Source organism: Rhinopithecus roxellana, chromosome 1, assembly GCF_007565055.1.
Source record: "Rhinopithecus roxellana isolate Shanxi Qingling chromosome 1, ASM756505v1, whole genome shotgun sequence".
In the NCBI taxonomy this organism is placed as follows: Eukaryota; Metazoa; Chordata; class Mammalia; order Primates; family Cercopithecidae; genus Rhinopithecus; species Rhinopithecus roxellana.
In genome coordinates, this window is record NC_044549.1 from 73,712,584 (window position 1) to 73,734,763 (window position 22,180).

Below are 22,180 nucleotides of genomic sequence, written 5' to 3' on the forward strand. Positions count from 1 at the left end.
CTTGTGCCATGTTGGTGTGCTGCACCCATCAAATCGTCAGCACCTATCAACTCGTCATTTACATCAGGTATAACTCCCAATGCAATCCCTCCCCCTTCCCCCCTCCCCATAATAGGCCCCGGTGTGTGATGTTCCCCTTTCTGAGTCCAAGTGATCTCATTGTTCAGCTCCCACCTATGAGTGAGAACATGCGGTGTTTAGTTTTCTGTCCTTGCGATAGTTTGCTGAGAATGATGGTTTCCAGCTGCATCCATGTCCCTACAAAGGACACAAACTCATCCTTTTTTAAGGCTGCATAGTATTCCATGGTGTATATGAATGATATGCCTTTATTTCCAAAAAATAAATAACATGGAAGGGCAGAAGCATATTGGGAAATAGATTAAATAAGACAGTTGATGATTGTTGAAGGTGAGTGACAGGTACCTAGAGTTCATTACATTATTCTGTCCACTTGTGTAATATTTATGTTTCTCCATAATTATAAGAAAAAACACTCCATAGCAACAGAAGTGAGTTAGTTTATTTAAACTACCTGGCTGTGTATCAAATGTTCCCTTAATTCAAAATTTTTTCTAAAAACTATGTATTTAAGATCATCTCACAAGAAAAAGAAGCTGTATCTGCAACAGCCTGCTTCCTAATCAGTTGTAAGTTTTCACTAAGCAGAGCCCAGCCTGTTCATTTTTTGTTATCCAGCCCAAAGTGCTAATGCTTGAGAGACAAATGCTTTCAAACAAAAGCGCACTGGAACTACAAGATTTGAAACAACAGCAAGATTATCTATCCCCCAATTCAGAAGTGTTAAATCCTTCTCATTGTATCTAACAGGTTATCATCAGGTAGGTAATTCGGAAGAAAAGAATTTCAGTGCAAGGTATGTTTTGACTAAGATAAGCAGTAAATTATTTGAATGGCAAATTATAAATTGGTGGAAGGAGCAAAACAGGGAGGGGGAGCTGTTAAACGCTGCATAAAGGAGTCTTAGAAAATAAAGTTGTGAGTTGTTGTTTTTTCTAATCAGCTAAAAAAAAAAAGAAAACCCCTGCATTATGTTCATGTGTTTATCAAAGTCCAGCTAATCCTGCTTCTAAGAGAGACCTTCACTCATTTCCTTCATTTTCTTCCTAATGTGAGATCTTGAGAATGCAGATCATAAAAGATTAGAGATCCATGCACCATAAAAGTTCAAAAACTAATCAACTCAAAACACTTAAAAAGAGGCCATGCTTTCTTTAAATCCTGTAAACGTCACCTTTTGCCAAAACAAACTGAACAAGCAGTAATTAGAACCTGCATCCTGGTTCATAAGGCAACCAAAATGTATTAGGACTTGCAAAAATGAACAGATTGGTTGTTCGCACAATGGGTCTTACCGGTTATGCTAGATTAAATAGTAATAAAGACGCAAACAATCGTGGCCGTTCATGTGGGCAAGGCTGTGAATTATGGCCATTCACTGAGGAAGGAACTCAGGTACAGGTGCACAAGGAGTGATAGCAAACAGTAAACGGCTTTTCAGGTGGCATTCTTGCCAGATGCCTCAAATGACCCTGTGTTCCCCACCTGCGTCCCCTACAAAGTTCCTATGCAATTCCAAACAGACCAAAACAAATGAAAAATGTTCTCTGCATACAACTCCACAATTGTCTCCTGTCCTCCCTCCTCCTCCTCCCTCAAGGTTTTCCAACGAGAAGTGGATACAGTGAGGATTCAGCCAGCCCTCTGCAACTTAACCCTGTTTGGAAGAGCACACCTGCATTTTTCCAAGCTATTGACTGAGAGGTGCTACTTGCATCTTGGTAGGGTTCAGTTTCAATGAAACCCTGGGAAATAATAGGATAAAATGATTAGTTTAAGGGCCTCTCACTTCCCTGCCGCCTTCCCATACCTGCCTCCCTTCCAAAAGGATAGTGCTAAACAGACATAACTATTTGTACAACTGGAATAGATTTATAAAATACCTCAATAATTTTTGCTAATTATATAATCTGTTGCAACTGTTCACAGCTTCCTGCCTGTTTGGCTAAGGGTACGTGAAGTTCACTTGTGGCACTTCATACATATCACCAGAAACCCATGGGAGAAGGCTGCTTCATATGTATCACCAAAACTCACAGGAGAAGGCTGCCTTCTTCCCACCCCAAAAGACTTCTTCATAGCACAAAGGTAAACATTTTCCAGGAAAGCCTTTGTCACCAGCAATCTGGCTTGGAAGCTGAGTGTGGCAGCCTGAGCCTTGTAGTCTCAGTTACTCATGCAACTGAGATGGGAGGACTGCTTGAGCCCACGAGGCTGAGGCTGCAGTGAGTCTTAATTGCACCACTGCACTCCAGCCTGGGCAACAGAGTGAGGCCCCGTCGAAAGAAGAAAGGAAGAGAGAGAGGAAGAAAGAGAAAGAAAGGAAGAAAGAGGAAGAGAGGAAGGAAGGAAGGGAGGGAGGGAGGGGAAAAAAAGGAAAGAAATGGAGAAAGAGAAAAAGGAAAGAAAGAGAAAGAAAAGAAAAAAAGGAAAAGGAAAGGAAAGGAAAGGAAAGGGAAGGAAGGAAGGAAGGAAGGAAGGAAGGAAGGAAGGAAGGAAGGAAGGAAGGAAGGGAAGGAAGGAAGGAAGGAAGGAAGGAAGGAATCTATCTGGCTTGGAGAGACTGGCTGTGAGACAGGATAATAAATTGGAGCTACTGAGGTCTTTAACCTTCAAATTGGGCTCCAGCATCATCATAAAGTTGATGGATCCCTGTTGAGGAACCTAGCTAAATACAGGCATTATCTAACTTTGTCCTCACAACTTCTATAAGATAGAGTATTTTTCTGTCTTTTTAGACATGAAGAGGTTTGCCCAAAATCACACATGTAGCTGTAGACCGGAGGTGCCAGGGATGGACCACAGAATTAACTTTCAACCTCTTTACCACTCTTTAATGAAGAGTGTGAGCTGGGCGTGACCACTAGGGGCAAGGGTCCCTACATATTTAACATAGTAAAGGTGAGGAAAGCTTTATCCTCACCCATTCTCTCCCCTAATCAATGACCCAAATGGAGACCAGGGGACAGCTGGGTACCAAATGCCCACTTAGAAGATATAAAGAACTAAAAGCAGGAAATGAAAAGTATAAAACCCAGTGAAATGGAGAAACAGCTTAAAAAACTGAATGACTTCTATGAACAGATTGAAGTTATAACTTGTGTTTCAAAAGACTATGCATAAAGTGCTTGGGTAAAACCACTGATAACAAATACAAAATATATAAGAGTATAGGAATATTTAAAGCAAAAAGTCTTTGTGTAAGAAAAGTTCACAAACATACCCACCACCCCCTACAAAAAAAAAGACACACATTGCCAACTTTCAATTAGAAATTAGACCATCAATAAACTGCAAATTTTTTCTGCAATCTTTATTGATCTATTCATTCTGTTTAATAACAACGGTCATGTATCAAGTACTTCAGCAAAAAACTTCTCAGTCCTAGTCACAATTGGACAATTAATTGGTCAGTCAGGACTGCTCTTCTAAACTGTGCAGCTATATTAAATTATCTGAGCAAAACATAAATGCAAGTCCCAGAGGTAAACTACTATAAAAATTTTAACCACTGGTCTTCAAAGTCCTCTATTTCTTTGCAGAGGAGATAAGATCTGAGTTTCTTACCAATTTACACATTTTAACTTGAAACAAAAGCAAAAGATAACCACGTAATTGACATACAAAAACTGAAGCCATGAGGTGCACGGAATGAACCCCAGTGGCTCAGTGTCCTGCTTAAGTCATAAAAAATAACAGTAACGGTCCCTAAATTTCCCACAGGCTGGTAAACTTTGGAGATTTTTAGATATTTGCACTTCCCTGCCTGGGAATTTTTCCCCCACCCCTCCTCCCTCCTGTCTCAAGACAATGCCTTCAGCCTTTGAAACTGCATCCATTGTAAACAGCTCTGAATATTAACAAGGCCCAGAGTCCCCTTCGCTTTTAAAAGACCCCCAGGGTTTCAAATTGCAGTCACTGAGGAGGGGGAAAGTCCCCAGTGAGTAAATGTCACATAGCTCATTCAAAAGGAATTGAAAGTTAGGCTTGCTCCTGAAACTTAAAGTCCTTCTACCTATGGGGTAGGTCAGAGGAATCCCTTTTATGTTTTAAACAAACAAGGAAAAGAAGAAAAAAAAGACTCTGGTACAACCAACATTCTTTACTGCTTATAACAACTTTCAATTCAATGAATCCCTCTTCTACATTTCCCTCTCCTGTGGATGCCACTTTTTAAATAACCATAGGCTATTTTAAACAACCTCCACCCAGCTTTCCTATCTAACAGACCTTCAGGGCTTTAGCAGGTGCACAGCACTGGGCCAGGTGCATTGTTAAGTCACACAAAACCCCAGTGCTCTCTCCCGCATTCCTGTCCACCCTGAAAGAGAGGATGCTGAAAAGACTTTGCACCAAGGAGACACCCCTGCAGAAGCGGGAGAGGCCCTTTCATTGTGATCATGGTGTCTGAGGGAGAGAAAGGTCAGCCAGAGGCCGTCCCAATGGACTCAGGGAAGCTTCAGGGAGAACCCAGGCAAAGTAATTAACGCTGGAGGGAGGGAAGCTTTCAGCTCGGTGCAGAGCTGGGGAGATGGGACATGAGGACATCGACTAGCAACCAGCTCTCATCACACTACACTTAACGTTTCTTCATCTTTCTGAAGATGGTTCCAAGAATTACAGGTGATACATGCAGAAGTCCAAAGTTTGTAAAATCTAGTAACCAAATATAATTATGCAAAAAGACAACACACTACTTTTTAAAACAGTCCCTTGAAAAGCGGAGCAGGAACAGTTCTGACATGTCCTAAAGACAAGAGGGACATTGTGTGCCAATACAGAGTTAATTTACACTGGGTGCTGGGGATCTCTGGACACTTCCCACTTCAGCGGTACTCAAAAAGTAGATATTATGGCCACAATTTCATATCAGCAAGACTTAAACAGTGTGCCTTTTTCTCACGACAACCAGTATTATTTGCCAGAAACCTCACCTTACTCAAAGTTGTCAGACAGCTAGCAACAGACAAGTTCCCCCCCAAGAGGGAAGACACTTGTTGCAAGAGAAAAGGACTCAGCTCAAGTTAAAGCTCCCTGAAACTCCAAGAGCACTTGCACCTTTCAGACTGTATTCTTGGCAATTAACCTGTATTTAAAATGCTCCCTATTCCAAACAACTCTTTCCCTGTCCCACAAATCGGAAGATGTTCAAAGTCTGTTGAGTTTAAGTGATATGGAGAAGGAAATATTTCAGGACCATCCATACAACAATCAACTTAAAAAAAACATGACTCTCAGTTAGGTTCTGCAACAATTTGGTGATCTGCACTTTAAATTTAATTTGCATAAACAGGACGGGCAGTATTTTCCAAACCCTTAATTCACAACACCCTGCACACCTGGGCCTTCTAGCACAGCTGTAAAATTTGAAAGACAAAGGCCCTTTTTGCTTCACAAGTACAATGGCAACCACAGTTGGTGTTTATTGTCTAATGTAATCATAAGCACCACTTCTTTGCCAAAACTGGCAAGGTTAGATTTAAGCTAACTGATTTGGTATTGCAAACACATAGTACAAAGAGATCCAAATCAATAAACTCATCTTATGTGGCTTAGGACAACCACACTTGGTATACACTTTTGTGAATATCCTTGCATTTGAATGCTCTGTCATCTTTGCTCCACACTGAGAACAAAAATCAGGGTTTGTTCTTCCTCTGGGGCCTGCCGGCCTTCCTAATCCCAATCCCAATGGGCTACCATTCAGCTCTTAGAACACTGAAACTAGCAACATTTTGTGATTAAACACTGCTCAAATGTATGGCACAGGTAAGAGTCTAAGGCAAACTGTGTTTAATACTTTTTAAACAGCTCCTGAAGCCATGCTCTCAAAAATAATTTCAAAGAAAGCAAGTATCTGAGTTCTAAGAAGTTCAACTTCTTCTCAGGTTCTGGGAAGCTGGAATAAGGCTTGGCAGTGGCTTGGTGCTATTTATGAATGTGCTAGTTGGACCATGCCAATCTCACCTACGTAATGGGCTGGGAGACTCAAATTATGGCTTGACTACTACAACTATAAGCTATTGTGCTGAATAAGTTATCCTCAGGCCCCAGAAATTCACCGATTATCAGCTCCATTCTGTTTCTTCTATTCACACTGCATTGACATCCACTATTTAAAGTTTTCCTTTTCTTATAATAGGCCTAGAAGCAACTTCCACATTAGATGCACTGTTTACAAAAGAAAAAAAAAGAAGTCCCATAAAGCCACAGGTCCCCTGCTATCTCAAACCCACAGCCTGAAGTTGTTTGAATTAGCTGCAGTAAATCTAGTTCATGGGTTTATAAACTAGCTCAAAGCATTTTCTAGACACTGTGGGCTTAGAGCGTGTCAACTTGGTGAAACTATAAGATATTTCATTATATCATATACAGACACTTTCTCCCCTAAAGTTTTGCTGAATCTCAGCCAGGAATATAAACCATATAAATACTCTTATGGAAATTCCAGAATAAGACTCATGGAGACTAATGATTTAAATTCAGAAGTCTGAAGTCTAGAAAAAAAGAACACATTTGCTTGATTTGCCCTTAATCAGAAATAAGATAATTTCACAACTATTTTTCAAAGGATAGCCATTTTGTACTGCTCACTGTGTTGCTACATACTAACCAGAAATCACGCTGCTCGTATCTTAAAATCGAATCAGTCAACACCATAATCAGTATATTAAAGTCTACTGATGCTTAAAATACCCACTTTGGTATTTATCAATCATCAAATGTGTGAGTAAAAGAGAAGAACTTCAATTCTGAAGGTATTTATGCCATGTGAAATGTCACTCCTAGGCAACAGAAAGCCTAAAGAAATAACCAGTATGTTTGCTCCAAAAATTAAAGGGCAAGGCAAAGTGGATCTTGTGACCATAGGAAAGTGCAAATAAGAGGACACCCTGTCCTCTCTGGGAAGTTACTGCTGTGGAACTAAATGCCTTCCCCACAATGCCACTGACACATGGCATTGGGAGTCACTCTTCCAACAGGTGAACACTTAATAAGTTAATCTGATTCTGCCCACATGATTCAATTTAAAAAAAAACCTACCATATATAAGGGAAAAATCACAATACCCCAGACTAAATAAGATACTACCTAAGGACAATACTGGGCTCTATCTCCCAATACTTAACACAGCTCTGCCTCCACCCTACGATCACTGATTTTCACTAACTCAGTAAATTCCATAGAAGAAGTAGATATTGAAAATCTAACTGTAACTAAAGGGTCCTGGTCATCTTCAGAACTCTGTAGTACTTGTTGATGGAGCAGTGTCTGGGGCCAACTTAAAGATTCGTGCCCCATTTTGAGAGGTACAGGATCTTTACATTTAAAAGGAATTAACTTTTCTTCCCTTCAGAACCCCTTCAGAACCCAGTCCACATTTTCTTCAATCAAGCCACATTTAATAGGAATTAACTTTTTTTCTCTTCAGAACCCAGGCCACATTTTCTTCAATCAAGCCACAGGTGCTGGTTACAACTTGTGACACCAGTTTTCTCCTTTTAAAACAGCCATAGTCATGCCTGAGGTTACTACTGTGCCTTTCCTATGTTCTAGGAAAAATGTCCAATTATTCAACTGAAATGCGGACTATTTAAGCTAGGCCTTTTCTGGAAAGGTACTAATAGTTCTACAGAGATGCTAATTACCGATAACTGAACAGGATTTGACTCATGGACCAGATTTTTTTTAGAAGTAAAAGAGGGCTATTCTATTCTACCATGTTTACAGAAGTCTAATGCCTTTTTTTCCTGCCAAATCTCCTGTAAGAAGTGTCCCACTAAGTCCTAAATATGCCCACATCCTGACAGCACAGAAAAGAGCCTCTTTCGGGTGAAACAAATTGCTTAAATCAGCCAAGACTCCGGCACCCTCTCCTGAAGCAGCATTACTCCAAAACTCATTTGCACCATTTATGGAGGAGAGACTCATGAGGGTGGGCCCCACCCCACTGGATCAGCAAGCCCAATGGGGCCCCAGGGAACACACAGGAAGGGTCTGGAACAGAGTTTCGTATGCCAACCAGGCGGAAAAGGACAAACTCCCAGCACTCACAGGTCGCCAGGAACTGTCAAAGCCCTCTAACTCAGGGGTCCTCGGGGGAAGACTGCCTTCTGCCCCGCAGAAAGGCAAGTCAGGCCACCACGGTCTTTGGGGATCAGGAGACGGCTACACACACTATCAACTAATAAATAATGTAAACGAAAGATTGGAGCCAAGAGTCACCTTCATTCATTATCCACTGGAAAATCAAGGAGCTCAGACACCAAAGAGTTGGATTACAGCAGAGGAAAAGGAAACGCACCCACAGACCCCCACGCAGACTTCTTCACACTCTGCTCCAAACGTTTCCCACCCACTCATCCGCAAACACACTCAGCTCCAGATTCCCACTCGCTAACTCCCAGACGGCCCGCACGACGCGTGCTGGCTAACCCCCAAAACCTCTACGACCCACGCTCGCTCGTCTCCAGACCTCACCAGGCATGCTCTTCTCCTCCAGGCTCTCTCGCACGCCTACTCCCCCGGACCTCCACGCAGGGTCTCCCCTCCGCCAACCCAAGCTGACAGTCTTCCAGCACGCACAACTCCATACACACAACCCAGTCCACACCCCCTCCCTGAGTACGAACCCCCGCCGCCCCGTCCCCAAGTGACAGAGCCCCGTGGTGCAAGGAGAGCAGAAAGGGCGGCACTCACAGGCTCCGAGTCCAGGAGGGCAGGTCCCCGGGCAGCGCCGCCAGCCCGCGCCCACCGCAGTCCACCGAGTCCCCAGCGCAAGTGCAGGCGGCCGCGCAGGGAGCCCGTGGGCCGGCCGCGGCGGTCGCCGGCTCCAGCCGAAGCAGCAGCAGCCAGGGAAGGAGAAGGCAAGGCGAGCGGCGCGGGGCCCCGAGCGCTCCCCGGACCGGGCGCGCCATCTTGTCTGGAGCGCGCTGCGAACTCCGGGCGCGGGGACCGTGAGGACCCGAACGGCCGCAGACGCGGGCGGGCCCGCGGGGCGCTCCGCTCGGCTCTAGACTCCGCGCCGGGGCATGTCCCCGCCCCAAGTTCTCTCTGAGGCCGCGGCTCCGGCACTCAGCGGGCTCCCGATGCCCGGGCCACTCCGCAGCACCCGGCAGGGGCCGCAAACCCCGCGCCCATCCGGGTCGGCCGGCCCGCCCGCGCTCGCTGCGAACTCTGCCGATTCGGGCAGGGCGTACCCAGGCTGAGCTCCTCGTCGCCTGGCGCACGCCGAGTGCCGCTACAGACACCGGCCGAGGGCAGTGCTGCCGCTGCGCCTGGAAGGCAGGCGTTCAGCCCCGCAGCCCGAGCTCGTTGCCGGCGGGCATCTTCCTCTCGGTGCAGGGCGCAAAGCCGTAGACCCCGGGCTGGACGGCGCGGCCGGCCCCGCGCTAGGAGGTCCCCGTGCGCCTCGCTCTCCGCGCGCCGCGGGCAGAGGGCGAGCGCGCGCGCAGTCTTCGGTTTCGCACTGCTCCTCCGCGCAGCAAGAGTCCCGCCGACCTCGCGGCCGAACAATCAGCCGGTTGCTGCTTGCTTCCCCGCGGCCCAGCCCCGGCCAGTCCCCCAGACCCCGCCCCCGGCCGCTCTCCCGCACACACCCCCTGGGCTCCGCTCCCCGCGGCCGCCTGCCGGCCCACGTTGGACGCTTTGCAACAGCGCCCCGCCACGCCTCCCTGCCTGCTGCTCATTGGCTGCCGGAGTCCACCGTGGCCAGCCTCGAGGGCCATTGGAGCGCTCTTCGTGATCCTGCCCCTCCCGCTTTGCCGGCTACCCCGCCCCCACACTCTTTTCCCACCCAAGGTGTGAAGGGCGGGAGACTGGGAGGAGAACGGGAGGGATGCCCCCGCCTCTTAAAGGAGACATGCAGGTTGTTGTTGGAGAACAGCGACGTGGGCTGGGGAAAGGAGGCGTGAAGATATGCCCTCTGCGTCTAGAGGAGGAGAGAAAGTTAAGAGGGTAACGCCCCCATTTTGGAGCTGTCTGGCCCCGAGGCTTTTTACGTCCTCCTCAGGCTGCAAGCAGGACTGCAGATTAGAAGCAAACCCTCGTCCATTTTCCAGGTGCTTTTCAAGAGCGAAGACACAGGTTTAAAACTTAACACATTTCTTCCTGACTGGGACATCCTTGGTTATTTCATGAGGCGTGGTCCCCTTCCTCCTCGAACAGCCTGGAGCATCTGCTCCTGACTTGCTCTTCACGTTTTAAATCCAGCAATATGTCCTTGATTACCAAAATGAATGTGTGCTGCAGAAACCTAGTCTCAAAGGTGCACCCTCGGCTGGGAGTGGTGGCTCACGCCTGTAATCACAGCAGTTTGGGAGGCCAAGGCGGGCGGATCACCTGAGGTCAGGAATTCGAGACCAGCCTGGCCAACATAATAAAACCACGTCTGTACTAAAAAAGAAAAATACAAAAATTAGCCAGGTGTGGTGGTGCACGCCTGTAATCCCAGCTACGGGATGTTGAGACAGGAGAACCGCTTGAACCCCGGAGGCGGAGGCTGCAATATGCAGAAACTTGTCACTGAATTGTTACTGAATTCCAGCCTGGGTGACAGAGCGAAACTCTGTCTCCAAAAAAAAGAAAAAGAAAAAGAAAAAAAAAAAAAGGTGCACTCTCTTTCCCAGCCCCTAGTGAGTTGAAAGGTACTTCTAGAAAAGCTCCAGCATTTGATAAAGGGGTTGCTTTGTTGTTGTTGTTGTTGTTGTTGTTGTTGGGTTTTTGTTTTAATCAGTCTTTTTAAAATGATTTTCGAGAAGCCATAGTGTACTCGTAAGGGACGGGGTTAAAGGAGAAACAATAGTTACAAAGCTTCTAGTTTTGGCTCTTTTTTTTTTTTTTTTTTTTTTTTTTTTTTGAGACGGAGTCTCGCTCTGTCGCCCAGGCTGGAGTGCAGTGGCCGGATCTCAGCTCACTGCAAGCTCCGCCTCCTGGGTTCACGCCATTCTCCTGCCTCAGCCTCCCAAGTAGCTGGGACTACAGGCGCCCGCCACCACGCCCGGCTAGTTTTTTGTATTTTTTTAGTAGAGACGGGGTTTCACTGTGTTAGCCGGGATGGTCTCGATCTCCTGACCTCGTGATCCGCCCGTCTCGGCCTCCCAAAGTGCTGGGATTACAGGCTTGAGCCACCGCGCCCGGCCAGTTTTGGCTCTTAAAGATCAGACCATAGTAGTTGTGTGTTATGATAGTACATGGTAACGTTAAAGCAGACACACAGACATGGACACATTGAGAAAAAAGGAAAAAGATTACCACTGTGACATATAGCTGCCCTCTGAGCGTTTTGGTTTGCTGGTGTCTCATATCCCTTTCCAAGAGTATGCAAATTACTAACATAACTGCGCACATTGTCAGGAAGATTAAGCAGGTCAAGTCTGTTGAAAAACATTTGCTCCAGAACATTAAATCTGAGTTGTGTTTTATGGAAGTGGGGTGGGGTTGGAGGTAAAGAGAAGAAGATGCTCCTTAGGGGAAAAAAAGCAAAAAAAAAAAAAAAAAAGTAAAGGGTTTATTCCATTTTTGACACAATCTAAGAGGTTTGCTTTAATTGAGATACACTAAATGTATTAAACTTTCCCTTAGCCATAAGATCACCTCTTTTATTTAGCCAAAATGTAATCTTTCTATCCCTTCCTCCCCTTTTTCCTTCTTCCCTTTCTGATTCATTGTGCTCTCAGATAATGGTGCCTCATTTTTTTTTTTTTTTTTTTTTTGCATGATCTCAGCAGTGATGCCCCAAGCAGTACTCAAATATGTGGGTAAATCACTTCAAATCTAATTCCCAAGAAAGATTATCAGAAAAATGCTGCACCTGACCCATTCCACCCAGAGCTTTAACCAGCTTTTATGTTTTATATGTAATCCACATAAACATACATATACCTTCCATCTGGACGAGAAGAAATACGTCCTTTTGTTCTATCCCTTTTAGTAAAAATAATAATAAGCAGGGGGAATGGAATTAAAAAGACCTTAAATTTATGAAGTTCTCTAGGTCAGTGTTTAAGTTTTTCACGACCAAAGAACACAAAACAGTAATTTAATGCAGAATACCCACAGCCGTTTCCTGAAATGAAACTGTCAGATCCTCGGCGTCCCCACCCCACAATAAAACAGCATATGCAGCAAAAATGAATTGAAATGACTGAACCTCTTGAGATGCTGACCTAAAATTATCTTTCAGGTTTGTCTCATTTCTAGTACTATAAAAATGGGTAATTCTTGTAAAATGTTTTTTTCAAATGTGTATGGGTGTACTTGTGAGATGCTTTTTTGGAATCCTAGTGTTCTGGAGGATAGAATTCAAGAATATGCAAGGTGAGGGAATGCCCACAAATCTAAAGCATCCCTTGTGGTCTGGTTACCATGCAGCCAGAGAAAAGGATTCCAAAGCCAGGGCACACTTGGGGGGACAGGGCGCCTGAGCCTTGGCAGTTCCTCTCGTCTACAGCAAAGCATGAAGTCATGTCTGCTCCCCATACCATGTATGGAAGTTTGCCCACATACTAGCAACCTGCTTGTGATTGCAATGAGAGTGTGAACTTGGAGAGCAGTGATATCCAGCTCAGGGGGGAATTCATCTGCAGCCACCGCCTAAGATGAAGGAGATCTCAACAACAAGAATGGCCAATGTCTAGGGGAATCTATGTTCCTGCTCATAAAAGTGCAAGTCTTGGTCCATTCAGCACAGAGCAACAGTTGATTTGGGTATTGTAGGTCCTTATTTTCCTCACAGTGCAACTTTGATCATTTTAAATGCTTATTCCTTGAATGAGTCATCCAGGAATTTTAGATTTTCCAGTTCATTTTCATCTACCCCAGGGAGAGCATGGAATCAAATCCCCATTGAGAATCTCTGCAGGTCTCTCTTGACTACAGAAGCCCTAGCAGTTAATCATCCTAAACCCGCTGCTTGAGAGAGGAACCCAAAATCTAAATAGCCAGAAATCTATTGGGGAGAGAAGCAAATAACAAAATAACAGGAAAGAAGGTTAACCATAGGGATTTTTTTTTTTTTAAAAAAACACAGCTTCCTGGGGACTGAATTTGTGCCAGTTTGCTATAGTTCTAGGTGGTGTGGTCTTTAGTGGTTTTAAAGAATGCTGAGATTCAGAGGTGCTTTCTTAATGTTAGGTGAGATTTTACACTACGTTTAGTACATTAAAAAAGCACTAGGGCACCATTCAGGAGAGCTGGGTTCCAGCCAGGCCTTGTTATCCGTTAAACCTTTGGTCAGTCATTTTCTCTCTTGGAGCCTCAGTTTTCTCAAATAGAAAACACGGGTCCAGGCACGGTGGCTCACACCTGTAATCCCAGCACTTTGGGAGGCCGAGGTGGGTGGATCACCTGAGGTCAGGAGTTCAAGACCAGCCTGGCCAACATAGTGAAACCTCATCTCTACTAAAAATACAAAAATTAGCCAGGTGTGGTGGCACACACCTATAGTCCCAGCTACTTAGGAGGCTAAGGCAGGAGAATCGCTTGAACCTGGGAGGCAGAGGTTGCAGTGAGTCGACATCACACCATTGCACTCCAGCCTGGGAGACAAGAGCAAAACTCCATCTCAAAAAAATATATATATATAAAAGAAAAATAGAAAACAAGGATAGTGGTACTTGACCTGGGTGCTGAGTGAGTACAGAAGGATCATTTTGATAAAGGACACAAGGGGCATTATAAACTGTTTAGGTCTACATACATGTAATTGTTTTCAAGGTGTTATTGAATTGTTAACTCTGAAAAACTGAGAGCCCATATGTATAATATAGATGGAAAATCTTAGCAGGTTCTTTCAACAGGAAAGTTTCTTGTCCGGGAATGTGACAAAGGGTTAATAATTACCTATAAAACCCCTGAAGACTTGCAGGGTGATGACAGCCCTGCTTTGAGCCTGTTTTGTATCTCTCTTCCAAGGAAAATAAAACTGTGTACTCATTAACTCCTTCCTCGCAATAATCTTGTCAAGGAGATGGATGGGTGGAGAAGGTAAGAGAAGAGGCTAATGAGTCTGCGAATAGAATATAAAAAGAGAAAGATTTTGAGATCTCCCCATCCCCCATTCCAACATTTGCCTTTGATGGAGGTGGTTTTCTTGTGCAATCTCTGGCTACTGAAATATTGGTTAATGCCCAAACAGTGCCAAGCTGCAGCTGCTGCAGTTCCACAGCAAGAATGGTTGTTGCCTGCAGCTCAGCTGTGACCCTTCACAGGTTCTGCCCTCCTCCACAGAGCACCATCAACAGGGGCCAAAAACCTTTAGAGTCCACTTTCTACACAAAGTAGAACCTTGCCACTTGTCCTTGCCTTGTGAATGTGAAATGTTTACTGGTTCACTGAAAGGATGAAAAAAAATGTATCAAAGGTATGAGCATTTTAGAATTCTGAGACTGTGATTCTGGAGAGATGGTCATTGTAAGAGGCAGTCCCTTACCTTTGACGGTGATGATGATGGGATGGGCTAATTACATCATCACCAGAGACCACACCCCTCTCTCCCAATCTACTGCCTTTGCAAATGTCACTCCGGGAAGTACATGAGGTCGAGTGCAGGGAGGAATCAAAGTTTATGCCTCACTGCCAGCAACTCAGAACTAACACTTCAATGTATATAAAGAACAGCACATTGATCATAACTTATAATAATAATCTTTATGAAGTCATATACCTTACATTTTTCAAAGCACTGTCACATGATAACATCAGTTATCATTTACGGAGCACTTTTTATGTGTCTTTCACGTTGTTAAGTGCTTTATATACTTTTTTCAGTGAGGTAGGAGCTAAGAAAAATGTTTAAGGCCACACAAGCTAATAACTGACAGGGCCAAGATTCCAAACCAGTTCTGTGGACACCAAAGATCTATTTTGGGCTGGGCACAGTGGCTTAATGCCTGTAATCCTAGCACTTTGAAAGGCCAAGATGGGTGGATCGCTTGAGGTCAGGAGTTTGAGACCAGCCTGACCAACATGGTGAAATCCCTTCTCTACTAAAAATACAAAAATTAGCTGGGTGTGGTGGTGCGTGCCTGTAGTCCCAGCTACTCAGGAGGCTGAGACAGGAGGATCACCTGAGCCCAGGAGGCAGAGGTTGCACTGAACCCAGATCGAGCCACTGCATTCCAGCCTGGGTGACAGAGCAAGACCCTGTCTCAAAAACAAACAAAAAAACCCAAAGATCTATTTTCACATTTGAGCCTCCTAAACTTTGAATATGAAAATTGTTATTGTTCCCACCTTACAGATGAGAAAGCTGAAGTTCAGTGATTGTCCCAAGGTCACACAGCATCAGTAATAAATAGAATCTTAAAGCACAGGTTTCATCACAACCACCACCACACGTACTTTATATTCAGTGAATGTCTTGTGAAGTGTATCATGAAGCTTCTTTCTCAAGGATGTCATGAGAATGGATGTGATTTCTTTGCTTTTTCATATTTACTAACAGATTTCCAGAGTTTCCTCTATGATTAATACGTTAAAATTTTAAAGGATAAATATATTGACTTTTTTCTTCCCCATAAACAGCAGCACTTGTATAACAACAGTGGTTAATATTACTGAGCACTTACTTTCTGCTAGGCATTATTTACATCATGGCTTAATTTCACTGAAGAGTTCTATGAGATACCTTAGAGATCGTCATCTTACATGTGAAGTTACTGAAACTCTGAGGTCAATCCACTTGCCCACATTACACCCTAATTAGGTGCTGAGCAGGATGAGGCTCACAGCTAATCTACCCCAATCACACACCCTGTCTTAAATTATTCTCGCTTTTGATTATTTTTCCTGTTTATCTCCCCCTCCAGACTAGTAGCTCATTCAGTTAAACGTAAGTTAAAAGACTGAGTCTAAATCCCTTCTTGGTATTCCTGTTGTCTAGCACAATTCCAAGGCACATGGTAGGCACAGGGACAATATTTGCTGAGTGAGTCTTGCCTGCCCTACAAGGAGGGAGAATTATCAAGCCTCTTTCCTCCCCCATTTTATTTTATACATGCTTGCTATTCAAATCTGTGTGCTGGCCACATCAATATTACCTGGAGCTTCTCAGAAATGTGAATCTTAAGGCCAGGCACGGCGGCTCATGCCTGTAATCCCAGCATTTTGGGAGGCTGAGGTGGGCGGATCACCTGAGGTCAGGAGTTCAAGACCAGCCTGGCTAACATGGTGAAACTCTGTCTCTACTAAAAATACAAAAATTAGCCGGGCATGGTGGCATACACCTGTAGTCCCAGCTACTCGGAAGCCTGACGCAGGAGAATCACTTGAACCAGGGAGGCAGAGGTTGCAGTGAGCTAAAATCACACCACTACACTCCAGCCTTGGTGACAAAGTGAGATTCTGTCTCAAAAAAAAAAAAAAAAAAGCAATTTCAAAAATAAAGACAAGCATGTGGTTGGCATTATTGCACCTAAACTGAAGAGAGCATGCAAAACATCTGCTGCCCATGAGATTTTGGTAAAATCCTCTCGTGTCATTCAACTGTCTTTTCCTTCACCATGCATTCAGACTAATAAAAAGCATTTGCGAATTTTATAGCCTGTTATATTTGTTTCCAAAAGGACAGTTGTGTTTATGACACATTTCAAATTTATTATAAACATACAGACAGACACATATTATATGCTTTTCACTGTCATTCTTATCCATGAGCTACATTCTTTAGATAATCATTTAACTATCCTTATTTCCCTGGGGGAACTTGACACTATTCTTGGATTTAGATGCTATAAATCAAAGAAAAGTCTTTGTCTTTTCCACAACTCTTTCTTATTTGAAGTGCCTTGACTGGGTACTATTTGGAGAAGGCAGCTGTACAGAATAATTGTCTGCCGACGGCCACTAGCATTTCTCCCCTCAAGAGGCAAAGTCTATTTTCTCTCCCTCTTAAATCTGGATTGGCCTTGTGCCTTGCTCTCACTGATAGAATGCAGTAGGGTACCAGTTCTGGGCCTGGCAACTTTGTTTCTCACCCACTTCCTACCCAGAGCTGTCATGTAAGGACATGCCCTCCTAGAGATAGAGGCCCTGGAGGAGAAGAGACCATGGAGAGAGAGAGAAGTAACGTGGAAGAAAACTGGGTGGCCCAGCCAACAGCCAGCATCATAACCTCAGACATGAGAGTGAACTCCTTTTGGACCGTTTAGCACAGACCGGCTAAATGAAACTGCACAAATGAGCCTTGCCAACATCACATGAGCAGGGCTAAGCCATCCCCAAGAGTCTTGCCCAAATTCCTGACCCACAAAACCATGACCAATAAAGAAAGCTCTTGTTTTAAGCCACTGAATTTTGGGGTGACTTGTTATGCAGCCATAGATAACTGAGATAACAAGTGTGGCTAAGTGAGCATGCAATAAAACGTGAGTGGATTTTGGGGGGAGGAATAACGTCTAATCAAATAAACCTGTCATTAAGAGTGTCAAAAAAATTAGTTTTATCAGTTGACCTTCCTGACATGTTTGTCAGGGCCCTTGATTGAATGCAACACACTAACTGGCTGATGCCATCAAATAAAACTTCTTAGGTAATAAATATTCTGGTTCTTCAGCAGGTCACAAAACAGGTTCCCTTCCACTTCTCTTGGAAACAGGTATGAGAGAAATGCAGAGGATCTGCTTATTTATAAAAGGTGTGTTCTCTTATGTAACCCCATGGCATCCAGGTAAAATAACTGATTGAGAGGATGAAATAATTGAAGTTCTATTCTTCACAAAAAGATCAGATAAGGCTTAACGTGTTTACGGCATTTTTCATAAGGGACAAATAAATGAATATTTTAAAATGGAATTCCAGCCATAAAATTGACATTGAGATACAGAGTTTGTGGGCATGTTTTGGTAGGGGTGACAGTGGTGGGGATTATATCTCTTAGCTGTGTGCTAACCTTTAAGTTCTGCAAGGCATAGCTTACTGCCTCCTTATATATTTTCCAGCTCTCATTTCTTAGAAGCCATCATTGTGAAGCAGTGCTGCTTACAAAATCAAGTTAGCTAAGTCCCTGCCATCAGAGAGTTTATAATCTGATGGTATTGTTAACTGCTGGGTCCCCAGGATCTAGAACAGTGCCTGACAAATAGCAGGCATTCAGTACATATTACTGAACTAATACATGATCAAATGAACGAATGGTTTTCTGTATGCAAACCTCATTTTCCAGTCAAGGCTATAAGCAGGTCACAGGAAGCAGGCCACAGAGTCACAGACTATTGGAAGACAAAGGGATTTTGTGTCTTTGAGTGCAATGGGTCAGGGTGAAGCCTGCCGGATCAGATCTGCCAGGTCAGAAACTTCTGGTGACCAACCACCTAGGTTTGGAACTCAGGGGTTTCCCAGGTCATGGAACTTCAAGTGCTAAACTAGGAAAAGTTCTGGAAAAATCAGGACAAATTGGTCACCCTAATTGGAATCCTAGTTTCTAAATGCACATTTAGAAACTTTTGCATGCCATATAGCTAAGCTATATGAGAACCTACTACAGTATGCATCAGGAAATAACTTGAGTGCTTCAAATGCATCAACTCATTTGATCCTCCCTACAGCCCTATGAGGCAGAACTATTAAAATCTTTTCTTTCTGTAAAATAGAACACTGAGGTGAAGAAGGAAGTAATCTGCTAAAAGTCACACAGCTAGGAAATTAGACTCCAGAGCTCACACTTTATTATTATTATTATTATTATTATTGACACAGGGTCTTGCTGTGTAACCCAGGTTGAAGCACAGTGGTGCAATCTCAGCTCACTACATCCTCCATCTCCCAGGCTCAAGTGATCCTCGCATCTCAGCCTCCTGAGTAGCTGGGACTAAGGTGTGTGCCACCATGTCCAGTTACGTTTTTGTATTTTTAGTAGCGACACGGTGTCTCCTTATTAGCCAGGCTGGTCTCGAACTCCTGAGCTCAAGCGATCTTCCAGCCTCAGCCTCCCAAAGTGGTGAAATTACAGGCTTGAGCCACTGCACCCGGCCCAGAACTCACACTTTAAACCAGCACTCTCATATACTTTATTATAGTAGATTCCCAGCTCCTTCTCAAAAATTTTTTTAACCTTGTTCCTTTGTTTGTATTCACAATACCTTTTGCGGTTTCCAGTTATTTTTAGATTTGGTCAGCCCATTTTGTACCTGACTCTTTCCAACAGTAGAGCTAGAGCCTGAGGCCAGGGACCTCCACTCTACCCCGCCAGGGTCTCTCACAGCACCTGAGATGAGAAAGGCTCAGGACAGATGTGTGGAATGAATGCAGTAGACATGAAGCATCGTAGGTTGACTGAAGGACTGATTGAGGTAGATTTCTAGCTCAAAGGGAATCTAATATTAACCAACATCTGCCATGTTTCAGCCACCATCCAGGTAAAAATGCTGGCCAAACTTGGGCTTCACAGGGATTAATTTGGCCTGAAGTGTTTATTTTCAAAATTTGAATTTGACCTGCCTTTAGGAGGTAGGCATCTGCTGTCTTAATTTATATTTCCTGCCTGCCCACCCCATCAGGCATTTGAGTTTGCAATTATGATTCCAGCCTTTCTCTAACATTAATTTATCCTTTACAGCAAGCCTCTGTAGTAGGCATTTCCGTCGACAGTTTATAAATAGAAAACTAAAGCTTGGAAAGCATAGGTAACCCGGTCAAAGTCAAAAACTTACGAATTGGGGAATAGTACTCAACTCAGGGCTGACTCCTCTTGCTATATCCACCCCTTCACTCCTTAGCCACTAAGTTCCTCTAGGCATCACATGAACGGGAGAGTTATTACTTCTCAGTCTACATGTCTGTTTTTTTTTTTTTTTTGAGACGGAGTCTCGCTCTGTCGCCCAGGCTGGAGTGCAGTGGCCGGATCTCAGCTCACTGCAAGCTCCGCCTCCCGGGTTTACGCCATTCTCCTGCCTCAGCCTCCGGAGTAGCTGGGACTACAGGCGCCCGCCATCTCGCCCGGCTAATTTTTTGTATTTTTTTTTAGTAGAGACGGGGTTTCACCGTGTTAGCCAGGATGGTCTCGATCTCCTGACCTCGTGATCCGCCCATCTCGGCCTCCCAAAGTGCTGGGATTACAGGCTTGAGCCACCGCGCCCGGCCTACATGTCTGTTTTACAAGGGTGAGGCTTCTACACAAACAGTGAGACTCTGCCTGCATTCAATACAGTCAATCCAAATGTGTCCCAGGGTCTCCTAAATGCTTCTCTCCCATGATTCACCACCTCTCCTGTGCCCCCCAATAGAACATAGTGTTCTGGAAGCTAAGTAGGAGGGATAGTTCACTGTGGGAAATGCTTTTGGAAGATCTAGGTGAGAACTAAGAGCTGACCATTGGATTTAGCATCAGACTTTATTGTAACCTTGATGGTGGCTCTTTTGGTGAAGTAGAGAGAACAAAGGCAAGATTAGAGTATTAAAGAGAGAACTGAAGATAATCATAATTTGGCACAATGATGATAGCCCTTTTGAGGAGTTGTGCTATCAAAGCTAACAGAGAAATGGGATGATTGCTGGAGAGGAAAGTGGAATCAAGAGAGTTTGTTTTATTTTGAGATGAGAGAAATAACATGGCATTTTTAATGATGGAAATACATTTGTAGAGAATAGAAACAAATCAATAATGTACTAAGGGAAGGGAGAAACGTGAGAGCAATATTCTTGAGTAACCAAGAGTGGACAAAGGGAGAGGATGATTTTCCCTGGGACCAAAGAGTCTTAAAGAAGCTGGAAGGCAGATTACAAGCACACCTTGGAGATATTACAGGTTTGGTTCCATACCACTACATTAAAACAAATATTACAATAAAGAGAGTCACAACTATGTTGGCTTCCCAGTGCATACAAAAGTTATGTTTATACTGTTCCATAGTCTAGTAAGCATGCAATAGTGTATGTCTAAAATAAATTGTATATCTTACTTTTAAAATGTATTACTAAAAAATGCCAATGATCATCTGAACATTCAGCAAGTTGTAATCTTTTTGCTGGTGGTGGGTCTTGCCTCAGTGTTTATGAGGGTGGCGGTTGCTAAGGCTGAGATGATTGTGGCAATTTCTGAAAATAAGACAATACTGAAGTTTGCTGCATAGACTGATTCCTCCTTTCGCAAGATTTCTCTGTAGCGTGCCATGCTATTTGATAGCATTTTACCCATGGTAGAACCTTTAAAATTGGAGTCAATCCTCTCAAATCCTGCCTCTGCTTTATCAACTAGGTTGATGTGAAATTCTGAATTCTTGGGCATTTCAACAGTGTTTACAGCATCTTCACCAGAAGCACATACCATCTCAAGAAACCACTTTCTTTGCTCATGCATAAGAAGCAACTCTTCAACTGCCCACGTTTGAGCATGAGATTGCAGCAATTCGGTCACATCTTCAGGCTCCACTTCAAATTCCTGTTCTCTTACTATTTCCACTACATCTGCAATTCCTTCCTCCACTGAAGTCTTGAAACCCTCAAAGTCATCCATAAGGGTTGAAATAAACTTTTTCCAAATTCTTGTTAATTTTGAAGAACATTCATGGCTTCTAAAATGGTGAACCATTTCCAGAAGAGTTTAGATTTACTTTGCCCAGATCCGGCAGAGGAATCACTATCTATGGCAGCTGAAATACATTATGAAATATATTTCTTAAATAATAAGACTTGAAAGTTGAAATTACTCCTTGATCCATGGGCTGCAGAATGGATGTTGTGTTAGCAGGCATGAGAACAACATTCATCTCCTTGTACATCTTCATCTGAACTCTTGGGTGACCAGGAGCATTGTCAATAAGCAGTGATATTTTGAAAGAAATCCTTTCCTCTGAGAAGTAGGTCTTAACAGTGGACTTGAAATATTCAGGAAATCATGCTGTAAACAGATATACTATCATCCAGGTTTTGTTCCATTTCTAGAGCAGAGCATCATTATTAAAAACCCTAAGGTTATCAGAATGGTCAATGAGCAATGGTTTCAACTTGAAAAGTCATCAGCTGCATTGGCCCTAACCAAAGAATCATCCTGTCCTTCAAAGCTTTAAAGCCAGGCATTGATGTTTCTTCTCTAGCTAAGAAAGTCCTGGATGGCATCTTCTTCCAATAGAATGCTGTTTCATTTACACTGAAAATCTATTGT

The 22,180-nt window shown here is 43.8% G+C and overlaps 1 protein-coding gene across 2 annotated transcripts in view; it reads right to left on the reverse strand.

Moving 5' to 3' along the window:
• The window catches only part of LRIG1 (leucine rich repeats and immunoglobulin like domains 1), a 125,737-nt gene extending 116,106 nt beyond the window's left edge, over positions 1 to 9,631 (reverse strand). For both annotated transcript variants that reach the window (XM_030924438.1, XM_010360827.2), the window contains exon 1: positions 8,782 to 9,631. In XM_030924438.1, coding sequence (XP_030780298.1) covers positions 8,782 to 8,999 — 218 coding nt within the window. In that variant the 5' untranslated portion in view covers positions 9,000 to 9,631. The remainder of the gene's footprint in view (positions 1 to 8,781) is intronic.
• Between the last annotated feature and the right edge of the window lie 12,549 nt (positions 9,632 to 22,180).